Source organism: Somniosus microcephalus, chromosome 11, assembly GCF_052327205.1.
Source record: "Somniosus microcephalus isolate GS21.2 chromosome 11, FLI_Smic_1.0, whole genome shotgun sequence".
NCBI classification, from domain to species: domain Eukaryota; kingdom Metazoa; phylum Chordata; class Chondrichthyes; order Squaliformes; family Somniosidae; genus Somniosus; species Somniosus microcephalus.
The window spans coordinates 220,283,650-220,296,056 of NC_140997.1; the positions used below are offsets into that span (position 1 = coordinate 220,283,650).

The 12,407-nt window shown below is 45.3% G+C and overlaps 1 protein-coding gene across 1 annotated transcript in view; it reads left to right on the forward strand.

The window, feature by feature from the left end:
* Positions 1–12,407, forward strand: part of mst1rb (macrophage stimulating 1 receptor b) — a 152,224-nt gene that overhangs the window by 108,122 nt on the left and 31,695 nt on the right. Inside the window, exons 8-10 of the mRNA XM_086000006.1 lie at positions 5,413–5,583; positions 11,394–11,487; positions 11,926–12,056. Of these exons, the coding sequence (XP_085856132.1) occupies positions 5,413–5,583; positions 11,394–11,487; positions 11,926–12,056 (396 nt within the window). The remainder of the gene's footprint in view (positions 1–5,412; positions 5,584–11,393; positions 11,488–11,925; positions 12,057–12,407) is intronic.

A 12,407-nucleotide genomic window follows, 5' to 3' on the forward strand; every position in this document is an offset into this window, starting at 1 on the left:
ATTTCAGACGGGGTCCTAAAACTCTGATTAGCATATGTAAGCAGCCTAACGTCTGTTTCAGTCAGATGTCCGGGATGCCTAAATCCAATTTTGCGTTTGCCGCAGGTTTGGGTGAATTAGGCGTGGGACAGGGCGCCCTGAAATTGGTAGATTTTGCACCTGTTTTACAGCCAAGAAACGAGCGCAACGCATAACAATTTCTTCCCCTGTGTGCATATTTTTGTGTTCGTCAAGGTGGAAGATGTCTGTGTTAATGAATGGAGAACTTTTCATTTTAGATAGCTATTTAGCGCGCCCAAGTCAAGTATAGCATGCACAGGAAGAGCTCCCTCGACTCTGCCCCAAAAATGTGCATCAGCCCCAATCTGAAAGAGGGTGTCCTATTGCACCAGTATAGCATTTTCCCATTTCACACACCTGCCTTCTTGTGACCTCTCTGAATGAGATTGGCAATTTTAGGGCAGGTTTTGCCTTGCACCCAGAACTGGTTGCAAACTGCCCAACCTAATCTCATGATAGGTCCTTACTGTCAAATTACAGAGGCGACTGGCATTCCATTTGTCTGGTTCCAGAGGTGATGGGCTCGCACATAACCCACTGAGTCACCCAATTCCGCTCTCCCCAGCTCTAACTTTTTAATGTAAACTATTTTTTTTTACTTAAATGTTTCAAAATGGGCAGGAGAGATGACAATTGTGACTTTTTTCACAGTGCACCCATCTATTTACAAACAAGGAATTGTGACATCAAGATTCCCATCTCAAATATCCCTTTCCTCTTCAAGGTCATTGAATATATTGTCACCTCCCAAATCCATACCTATTTTTCCCGCAACTCTGTTTGAATCTCTCCATTAAGTTTCCATCCTTGCACCAAAACAGCCCTAACCAAAGTCAGCAATAACATACTCCGTGACTGTGACTGTGACTATGGTGCGTCTCTGGGTACAGTAGCATAGTGGTTATGTTACTGAACTAGTAATCCGCTAATGATTCAGGGACACAAGTTCAAAACCCACCACGGCAGCTGGGGAATTTAAATTCAGTTAATTAAGTAAATCTGGAATAAAAAGCTAGTATCAGTAATGGTGACCATGAAACTACCGGATTGTCATAAAAACCCATCTGCTTCACTAATGTCCTTTTAGGGAAGGAAATCTGCTGCTTTGCCTGGTCTGGCCTATATGTGACTCCAAGGCCCACAGCAATGTGATTGACTCTGAAATGGCCTAGCAAGCCACTCAGTTGTACTAAACCACTACAAGATGGACTGCAGTGGTTCAAGAAGACGGCTCCCCACCACCTTCTCAAGGGGCAATTTGGAATGGGCAATAAATGCTGGCCTTGCCAGCGATGCCCACATCCCATGAACGAATAAATATCTTTTACCGACACTAGAGAAAGTACTACTAAAAGAATTGGAGCTAAACTATATTTGCCTAACTTCCAAAGAAACATCCCCAATTCTATTGACCAGTCGGAATGATGCATGCGTTCGAAGTGTTCAACTCTTCTGGTGTCAATCACACAGCCCTGCTGGTGCTGTTGGTGACCTCCAAGTCAATGAAGCACTGGCACATTGATATTCCACGTCACTTGTTTACTCCCTAGTTTCAGGTCTTTGCTAACAAAGGGCCTCACACAGTCCAAACAAGGCAGGACATATTTATATTGGTCTGAACAAGCCATCTCCCGGCCTGTGGTCTTTGACAGCTTGTCTTCCGCCCCTCATAAAGAATGTTCTGTTTGTATAAGCCTTCGTGGTTAAATCCAGTCGTAACACTTTCCTAGCATTCAGTCTGACTACTGACGACATTTTTTGAGGACACATTCGAGGCAATTCTTCAGGCCATTTCTCATACAGGACCCTTCTTAAAACCCAGCCCTTTCCCATCCTAATATATCCTCCTTTAGCATAGCATTCATTTAAAAATTATTATGCTTCTGTGACGTGCTTTGGGATGTTTCTCTGTAATAAATCCAAGTTGTTGATTTACGAGGTGACATTGACCTTTGAGTGCGATATCTTTATGGAGATCAACGAAAAGATCTGCGCATTTCTTGTTCCCTGTAATGGAAGAGAGATTACTCCACCTCCTGCCCCCATTAATTTTTGGTTGGGATTTGTAACTTTTGTTGTGCACATGTCGTCATTTTACAAACTCTGACCATTCAAGCATTGTAGGCCCTAAATTGGTGTCAACATGCAACTTTTGGAACAATGTCACCAACAGGAACATTGTGATATTGCTGCCAAGATCATATTAATGGCCCAGAAATTCGGGTCGGAGGCTTCCCACGGGTGCAAGCACTTACCTAGCGCGCCGGCCGTTGTGCTGTGGGCCTGCGTGGGATTCTGATCCTGGGCCTCCTCCAACTGCTGGCGCGCAGTACTTGTGTATCCCAGGGGTGCAGTTAGTTCGAAGCGTCCCCTAGGGTCACGTGGGCCACGGAGAGCCAATGGTAGCAGGGAATCTGTATTCATAGATTTGACAGGAAGACCTGTCAAAACTATGAATACAATTCAGCCCCAAAACATAACTAAAACTTCAAATAAATAAAAATAAAAAAAAAATCACATTTTTATAAAATAACTATAAATTACATAAAATAACTATTTTAAACAATAATTTAAATTTTTGAAAAAAATAATTACAGTTTCTAACAGGGCTAAAAATAAACTTACGTTTCTTTAAAGTATTTAAAAATAATAAACCTGTGGAAAAAATGTTTTAATTTTACTTAATTCACCACTTACCTTGTTAAAAGCAGGCCTTGCGACTGCTTTTTAGAAGCGTAGCTCCTGGAGACTTACCCTCCCGGAGAAACCTGTTTAAAAAAAAACAGAAGTTCCAGACGTACGCGCTGCCTCTCCGGCGCATGCGTTCGACCTGTGAACCCCTTCCTTTAAGGGAAAGGAAGTTCCGGTTTCCCGCGCATGCGTAGTGCATGCACGAATCCGGCACTTTCGTTGGGCCTACGCATGAGTACCCAGCGCGTACTCACCCGTGGGGACCTGAAGTTCTACTATGTAGTGGTTCCAAATTTTGTATTTAATAATCATCTCTACTCGGAGCTGAGAATGGCAGACCCAGAGTGTGTCACACACACAGAGTGTCTGTCACCTATATCACTCTTAAACACAACTCGCCTATGTTTACTTGGGTTTGCAGTCTGTGATAATGACTTGCGTTTGTTGCAACTGTGTTGGGCTGAGTGGCCGGCCTCCCACATTCTACCCTACGTAAACTTCAGGTCATCCAAAACTCGGCTGCCCGTGCCCTGACTCGCACCGAGTCCCATTCACCCATCACCCCTGCGCTCGCTGACCACCATTGGCTCCCGGTTAAGCAACGCCTCGATTTCAAAATACTCATCCTTGTTTTCAAATCCCTCCATGGCCTCGCCCCTCCCTATCCCTGTAATCTCCTTCATCCCTGTAATCTCCTTCTGCTCCACAACCCCCCGAAATATCTGCGCTCCTCAAATTCTGCCCTCTTGAGCATCCCTAACTATAATCGCTCAACCATTGGTGGCCATACCTTCAGCTGCCGAGGCTCTAAGCTCTGGAATTCCCTCGCTACCTCTCTTTCCTCCTTTAAGACGCTCCTTAAAACCTACCTCTTTGACCAAGTTTTTGGTCATCTGCCCTAATTTCTTCGTATGTGGCTCGGTGTCAATTTTCTGTCTTATAACACTCCTGTGAAGCGCCGTGAAATGTTTTACTACATTAAAGGTGCTATATAAATACAAGTTGTTGTTGTTGAGTTAGTGCACTGTTTGTGATCTGGATTTAAATGCAGCCCAAAAGGATGGGGTGAAAGACTCTATTGTTTATAAAGGTAGTGCCTGAAATCAGTCTGGGTAATCACAGGCCGTTTCTTAATCGGTGTGGAACAACAGCACAAAAGTACTCCACATTTGGCACAAATTGCCATTGGTACAGCAGCAGGGTTTGAGTTTGAAGTTATGGCGCATTGATGGGACTGAGTAATGGAAGCTTTACGCCGCAGTTGGCCGTGATTTACCCAAGCAGAGATTGCTTGATGCTAACATATCTAAGCTTGATCAGTACAAAAAATGCACCAATTTGTTTTTTTTAGCACACATAGGTGTACAGGTTTCTGATTATCTCCTTTCTCGTACCATCAACAATCCAGGACCCTGAGGTTACAGGAGCTCCTCCTTGATCAAAAAAAGATTTTGCTTTTGTTCGTGTTGTAAGATGTCCATGGAAAACTACTTGAGCAGAACATAGGAACAGGAGGAAGCCATTCAGCCCCTCGAGCCTGTTCTGCCATTCAATTAGATCATGGCTGATCTGTATCTTAACTTCATCTACCCGCCTTGGTTCCGTAACCCTTAATACCCTTGACTAACAAAAATCTATCAATCTCAGTTTTTAAATTCCCAGTTGATCGAGCCTCAACAGCTTTTTGGAGACGAGAGTTCCAAATTCCAGAATGTAGGAAGACCGGGGTTGATGAAGATAAAGCGTGCACTTCCCATGAACTCTTCAGTTCACTCGAGAGTTGAACAACATCTGTAATATTTCCTGCTGTGTAACATCTGGAAAAAAGAGATTCTATTGAATTTTTTTTGCTGAATGACCAGAAGCACGGAGACAAATAGTAACTGGGCCATATATTTCTGTAAAATATGTAGGGGGCTAAATTCGGTTGATTTGTGCTTCCCTAAGAGTGCTCTAACTGGGCGCAAATCAACTAGTGCCTGGGCGTGGCGCCGCTAACGCCTCCTGCGAAATTCAGCAGGAGGTTAGCGGCGGCGCTAACAGTTGGCACCGCTGCGCCGCCGGCGATGACGTCATCGCCGTGCGCAGCGCCCCCCTCGAGCCCCGGCAGTAATATTGGGTAGCGCTCCCCGGCTTACCGCCGGACGCTATGTCCGCCGGGGTCAGGGGGCCCTACCTCCGGCCGGGGCAGCGCTAGTTAAAGGGGAGGTGGCGGGCGGCCATTTTTGTTGCTGGCCACCTGCCAGCACCTGCCTCCGTTGCTGTCCCCGGCCCCCGTGAAGCCCCCCGCGGGGTGCCGGCTGCTCTCCGTAAGCCCGGCACTCCTCTTGAGTTCCGGGCTCGTTTGCCAGCACTCCTGATCCCTGGTGGCCCAGCTGGGCGCCGGGACGTGCTGTGCCAGGCCCCTCCCCTTTAATAAGGGGAGGAAGGCCTGCAGTACCGCGTCACGTAGCGTCGTGATATTGGCTTGCAGCGCCCCAAAAGGGATGCGGGGCGCTTCCAGTAGTGCCCCTCCCTCTCAGGGCGCTACCTGGGAAAATCGGCTGCGGGGGGGCGCTACCTTTTTCGGGTCGCTACCCAATTTTTACCCCATATTGTTTTAACTTTATCAAATGGCCTACTTTTTTCATCCTATATTTTGTACATGTTTTTATCTGCCAGAAAAAATAATACTTCTATACAATGCACAACTCCAAAAATGGATATGTTGAAGGAAGAACATCCTATTGTGGTGATAGACTCTGCAAAAGTAGCAACTGAGGGCAACTTCACGTTCCAGTACCGAAAGAACCCCGTCATCCACGGCATCTCCCCGCACTGCAGCATCATGAGGTAAGCCACAACCGTTTAGCGGAGTCTTGTGCACGTGGCTCGGTCAGGTAACAAAAGGTTGCCTGCTGTTATTAGTGTTGCAAGGCGTGAATAGAACATAGAAACGGGAGGAGGCCATTCAGCCCCTTGCGCCTGTTCCGCCATTCAGTTAGATCAGATGGGCAGAACAGTGGCAAAATGGAATTTAACCCTGAAAAGTGTGAGGTGGTGCATTTTGGGAGGACTAACAAGGCAAGGGAATACACAATGAATGGTAGGACCCTAGGAAGGACAGAGGATCAGAGGGACCTTGGTGTGCATGTACATAGATCCCTGAAGGCAGCAGAACAGGTGGATAAGGTGGTTAAAAAGCCATATGGGATACTTGCCTTCATTAGCCGAGGCATAGAATATAAGAACAGGGAGGTTATGATGGAGCTGTACAAAACGCTAGTTAGGCCACAGCTGGAATACTGTGTGCAGTTCTGGTCGCCACACTATAGGAGGGATGTGATTGCATTGGAGAGGGTGCAGAGGAGATTCACCAGGATGTTACCTGGGATGGAGCGCCTCAGCTATGAAGAGAGACTGGACATTCTGGGGTTGTTTTCCTTAGAGCAGAGAAGGCTGAGGGGGGGACCTGATTGAGGTGTACAAAATTATGAGGGGCATAGATAGGGTAGATAGAAAGGATCTTTTCGCCTTAGTAGAGGGGTCAATAACCAGGGGGCATAGTTTCAAGGTAAGGGGCAGGAGGTTTAGAGGGGATTTGAGGAAAAACTTTTTCACCCAGAGGGTGGTTGGAATCTGGAACTCACTGCCTGAAAGGGTGGCAGAGGCAGGAACCCTCACAACATTCAAGAAGCATTTAGATGAGCACTTGAAACGCCATAGCATGCAAGGCTACGGACCAAGTGCTGGAAAATGGGATTAGAATAGATAGGGCTTGATGGCCGGCGCGGACATGATGGGCCGAAGGGCCTCTTTCTGTGCTGTATAACTCTATGGCACTATGGCCGGTTTGTATCTTAACCCCATCTACCTGAGCATTAAACAAAAGGTTTACATATATTGAGGGGAAGGGGGTGTGTTTCCATGCCAGTGATTGTTTTGCATCAGGGAAAGCAGAAAGGGATGCTGGGGTCATAACTACAATATATGCACACCTTGGGGGTAGATCTTGACTTTGTGATAGTGTAAAACGGCTGATTTCCAAACTGCCGACTCGCCATCAGCTGTTTTACACTACTGCACAAAGTCAAGAGTGTGTGTGTGTGTGTGTGGTTCCTTACATAGAATTACAGCGAATATACGGCACATTCGGCCCAACCAGTCCATGCCGGCGTTTATGCTCCACTCGAGCCTCCTCCCATCTTTCCTCATCTAAATCTATCAGCGTAACCCTCTGTTCCCTTCTCCCTCATATGCTTCTCTAGCCTCCCCTTAAATGCATCTATACTATTCGCCTCAACCACTCCCTGTGGTGGCGAGTTCCACATTCTCACCACTCTCTGGGTGTCCCACATAAGACATCAAATAGGGAATTCAGAAGAAACTTCTTGTGTCCCATCACTCCACAGGGCAGCACACTGGTGCACAAATGCACTGTCAGTCTGTGACTTGAGAGTACAAAATGCTGCTACATTGGGGCAGTAATTCGGGTTGGTGGCTTGCCGCACGTGCAAGCCCCTGATATGCACTTACCCGACGCGCTGACATTTCACCTCCAGGGACGCCTGGAATTCCATTTTGAAACAGAAGAATCCCGGGCAGCGTTTGACGTCACACCGCCCAGGAGTGCAGCCAGCGCGAAGCCTGGAGCGCGCTGTGCAAGTGAGACACGCCCCTTGAGGTCGCAGTTTAATAGGACACGCCCCCAATGTTTCTCACAAGCTGCTAAGCATTTTTACATGCAAAGCAGCATTTTAAATAGGTTTTTGGTATTTTTATGAAGCTTTTGGTAACTTTTATAAACTTTTAAAAACGTTTACATTATTTTGAAGAATCTGAAGTAGTTTTAAACAGAATTAAAGCAATTTAAAGACTTTTAAAAGCCCTAAAATAATTTCTTTTATTCCATTTATTTATTTAGCAATGTCGTCGTCATACGTGTCTTCACACTGTTCCCTTTGGGGAACTGTATGAAGTGGTGGAAGGATTTATGGCCGTGATTAACACTCATTCCGTGACCGTAACCATCTTTGAACCAGCCATTAGGGTGGTTAGTCCTATGGCGGGAGGGTTTTACGGGCTCCCACAAGCTATACAAGGAGGGGGGCCACCCACACCCACGGACGCAAATATCCCACTGGATGTCAACCCAGAATTTAGAGCCGGAGCTCCGACTCCACTTGCTGGGACTGTCTGGAGCGGGGTTCGAAACCCTACCCCGTCTGGCCCAGCGGCGGGGATCCTACCGCTACGCCAAAGGCCCAATCCAATTAGCAACGTGAAATGGCTGGAATGAGCACAATTCACGGCATTAAAAGAACTCACAATTGAACTGATGATGACCTCAGCAATCTCCTCAATGAGGTGGAGGCGCAGCGCCTGCTCATCATTGGTAATGAGAAGTCAAAGGTGCCGCAAAAAGGACAGATGATAGCTTGGTCTTTCAAGTGGCAGCATAGGGCTCCAGTCACGGGGAGGGAAAAGGTGCAGGAAACGTATGGGTGTCACCTTTTGCGCGGAGTGGGCCTTTTGCGTACCGGTAAGCATCCCCGCCGCTGGGCCAGAAGGAGTAGGGTTTCGAACCCCGCTCCAGACAGTCCCGGCAAGTGGAGTCGGAGCTCCAACTATAAATTCTGGGTGGACATCCAGCGGGATACTTGCGGGTGTGGGTGGCCCCCCCCCCCCTCAGATGGGTTGTGGGAGCCCGTAAAACCCTCACGCCATAGGACTAACCACCCTAATGGCTGGTATGAAGATGGTTATGGTCACGGAAGGAGTGTTAACGTGGCCAGAAATCCTTCCACCACTTCATACAGTTCCCAAAAGGGAACAGTGTGAGGATATGTACGACGATGACCTGTTGCGCAATGCACCTCCTTGGACCCTCAGTCGCAGGTGCGAGGGGGCAAATCGTGCAATTGTTAAATTTTTCATTTTATTGACATGTAAAATGTTGGCCCAGTAATTCCCTTCCAAACGCGCGAGTACGGTCGGGGTACTTACGCGTCTGTCCGGAGGAAATGCCGGTTTTCAGCATGCACAGCGCATGCGGGGAAAACCGGCATTTCCTGTCCTCTGAACGAAGGGGTTCAGCGGCAGAATGCGTGCGACTGTACAGGCAGCGCGTGCGCAGTAAAATTCGCCGCTTTCATTCATGCTTTCAGTGAGGTCAAGTCCTTACAACTTACACATGAAAAAAGCATGGTACAGTTGCTCCAGAGGCTGCGGTTGTTTGGGAAAGGGAGGAAAGTTATTTTAAGAAATGCTGAGGTAAGTTTTAAAGTTTATTTTTGTTTTTTTAAATGGGTTTTCAGTACTGTAGGTAGAAGGATCAATTGTGGCTATGTGAATTGAATTTGCTGTGTTTATTAAATGTGAAAATGACTCCAACATTTTTAAGAAAGAAACTTTTCATCAGTAATATATTCTTTTAAGTAATTATGTATGTATGTCTGTATATATTCCTTTGCGCGTATGTATATATTCCTTTACTTATGTGTATGAATGTATGTATTTAATTATGACTTTCAGAGAAAGTAACTTATTGGAAAATCATAATTAAAAACATACATTCATACACATAAGTAAAGGAATATAAAACATACATACATATACGTAAAGGAATATATGCGGACATACATACGTAATTACTTATTACTGATGAAAAGTTTCTTTCTTAAAAGTGTTGGAAATGTTACATTACTCATTTTAGAACACTCATTCTCACATTCAATTCACACAGCCACAATTGCTCCTTCTACCTACCGTACTGAAAACCCGTTAAAAAAAAAAAAAAAATTTAAACTTTAAAACTAACCTCAGCATTTCTTAAAATAACTTTCCTCCCTTTCCCAAACAAAAATATTGCCTTTCAGAAGCTCCACGATAAAATATATCTTCCTCCGCAGCCTTGGAGCAACTTTACACATGCTTTTTTCAAGTGTAACTTGTAAGGACTTACCCTCACTGAATCCATGAATGAAATCGACGAATTTCACTGTGCACGCGCTGCCTGTGCAGTCGCACGCGCTGTGCCTCTGAACCCCTTCGTTCAGAGGACTGGAAATGCCGGCGTTCCCCACATGCACGGTGTTTCCTGAACGCTGGCATTTCATCCGGCCAGATGCGTGAGTACCCAGACTGTACTCACGCATTTGGACCCGAATTACTGGGCCATTGTGTTTCGATTTACATTGCTGAATTATCTAACCTGTGCATTGTAAAGAATTTCACCTTGGACACTGCATACCTTTCACAAATGAAGCATGCAATAAATGCTGGTCTTGCCAGCGACGTCCACATCCCAGGAATGAATATTAAAAAAATGTTGAGAACTGCGGTGACATCTGTTAAAACTGACTTATTGGTGCAGTACATTTAAAAAGCTTATTGAGATTTTAGCCACACTTCATAAGGTCGTTTCTCACGCAGTGCCTTAGTCAGAGTCAAATACTTTACTGATTAAAATATGGCCGCCTTGCCTATATTAAACATGGCTGCCCACAGTTTGTATTTCATCATTGTATTGCAATGTCCTATTGTTTTGGCCAATTGTTATCATCAGTCTTATGGTGACGTGATGAGGTTTGTACTTAGCCCACAGTCTTCCCTTGTGTACTTAGCCCACAGTCTTCCCTTGTGTACTTAGCCCACAGTCTTCCTTATGTATCAAGGTGTTGGATTTGCTTTTGAGTCCAATATCCTGGTATTTGAGTACAAAAATCTAGGCTGACACTCCAGTGCAGTATTGAGGGGGTGCTGCACTGTCAGAGGTGCCATCTTTCGGATGAGATGTTAATCAAATTCAAATTCAAATCGCTTTATTGGCATGATAAGGTACATCTTATGTTGCCAAAGCATCAAAATACATTTATGGTTGAACACATAAACGCAGTTCTATTCATACAGTGTATAAACAGGTATATCCCTGAGTGTATAAAACTGAGGCCCCGTCTGCTCTCTCAGGTGGAAATAAAAGATTCCGTGGCACTATTTCGAAGAAGAGCAGGTGAGTTATCCCCGGTGTCCTGACCAATATTTATCCCCTCAATCAACATCACTAAAACAGAGCTTGCTGTGCGTAAATTGGCTGCTGCGTTTCCTACATTACAACAGTGACTACACTTCAAAAAAGTACTTCATTGGCTGTAAAGCGCTTTGGGACGTCTGGTGGTCGTGAAAGGCGCTATATAAATGCAAGTCTGTCTTTTCTTTTTACTGGTTTCTGGAAAATGGCTGCCGGCACTTCAGCTGAGTAATTTCCTATCTCTTTCCTATCCACTTCCTTGGCTCCTGCACAGAGGCTACGTGAAGAAATCTAAAAGTTTTGTTTTAAATCACTATACATGCCCACCCGCAGAGCAGTCACACACCATGCAGTGATTGTTTACACTTGGGTTTCTGTTGAAGCCTTTCTCAAGGTGAAGATCTTCACACTGTGGCAAATGACGACCTTCCCTTCACAGTCATGCCTGAACAGTCTGACTGATGATTACACCTCGGGGCAGAAAAAGTGTTACTTGGCCTCCTGCCTCTCTCGACTGTGTGGTTGTTTGTGCTGCGCGTGCGTGTCTCTCTCTCTCTCTCATGCATGTATTAAGAATCTAATCACTGTTTAATCCACTGGACTTCCTGACAGTAAATGTTAATGTTTTCCACAGAGGCCTCAACATCACAATACATGGGACCAATCTGGACTCTGTGTATCAACCGAAGCTAGTATTTACTGACAAAAATAATGAACAGTTTGAAAAGGTAGGTTTTTAGATTGGGAAAAATTTCAATTTTATTCCCCCCCTTCTCCCTATCTCTTCCCCATCCCCCCACATCTCTTCCCCCTTAGACATAGGTAGGGCAGAACTTTAACAATAAAGTCACGATTTGCTTGTGAATTGCCAGCCCTATTGTCAGCATGAAAAGGCTTTAAAGACACATCCCGATTTTCTGATTGAACAAACAAAATCAATTTCTGTCTGACAATATTCAATCCAAGTGGAAATAATTCTCAACACCTGCCACGTTTGTTTGCGGTGTAACCCAGGGGAGACCCTACTTTTCTCAAAGTCCATTGATTTTAATAACATCAGAATTGGACGAAGTTTTCCGGGAACTCATAAAATATTTCCGAAGCCTTTCAGCACTCACCTTTCAGCCCCACCTTCTTGCAGCATTGTAATCTCCGACACTGTGTAGAACACCACGGTGGGTCAGCTGCTAACGTTTGTGCGGCAAGAATTTTGCGCTGATGGCATTCAAATCTGCTTTGAGTTTTTCACAGGAGAAATAAATTTAGTAATGACAATGGTTAGAGAATATGCCAATTAGTGAGTTTAGTGACTTGGCTCGGTGTCGTATCCTGTGACAAATCTTGTGACTTTCTACCAAGCCAAGTGCAGCACAATTTGCTGTAAAGCACTTCAATTTGGCATAAATAGTCTCCGAGGCTGTAAAATGCATAGGCTACGTTAAAGTCAACTAAACAGGTCTCTCCCTTCCCTCTTGTTTTTATTTCTTTCTCTCTTTCTCTCTCTTTCTATCTTTCTCTCTTTATTTCTCTCCCTCACTTTCTTTCTCTCTTTCTTTCTCTCTCACTTTCTTTCCCTCTCCCCTCCCTCTCTCTCTCTCTCTTTCTTTCTCTCCCTCCTCTCTCTCTCTCTCTCTCTCCCTCACTTTCT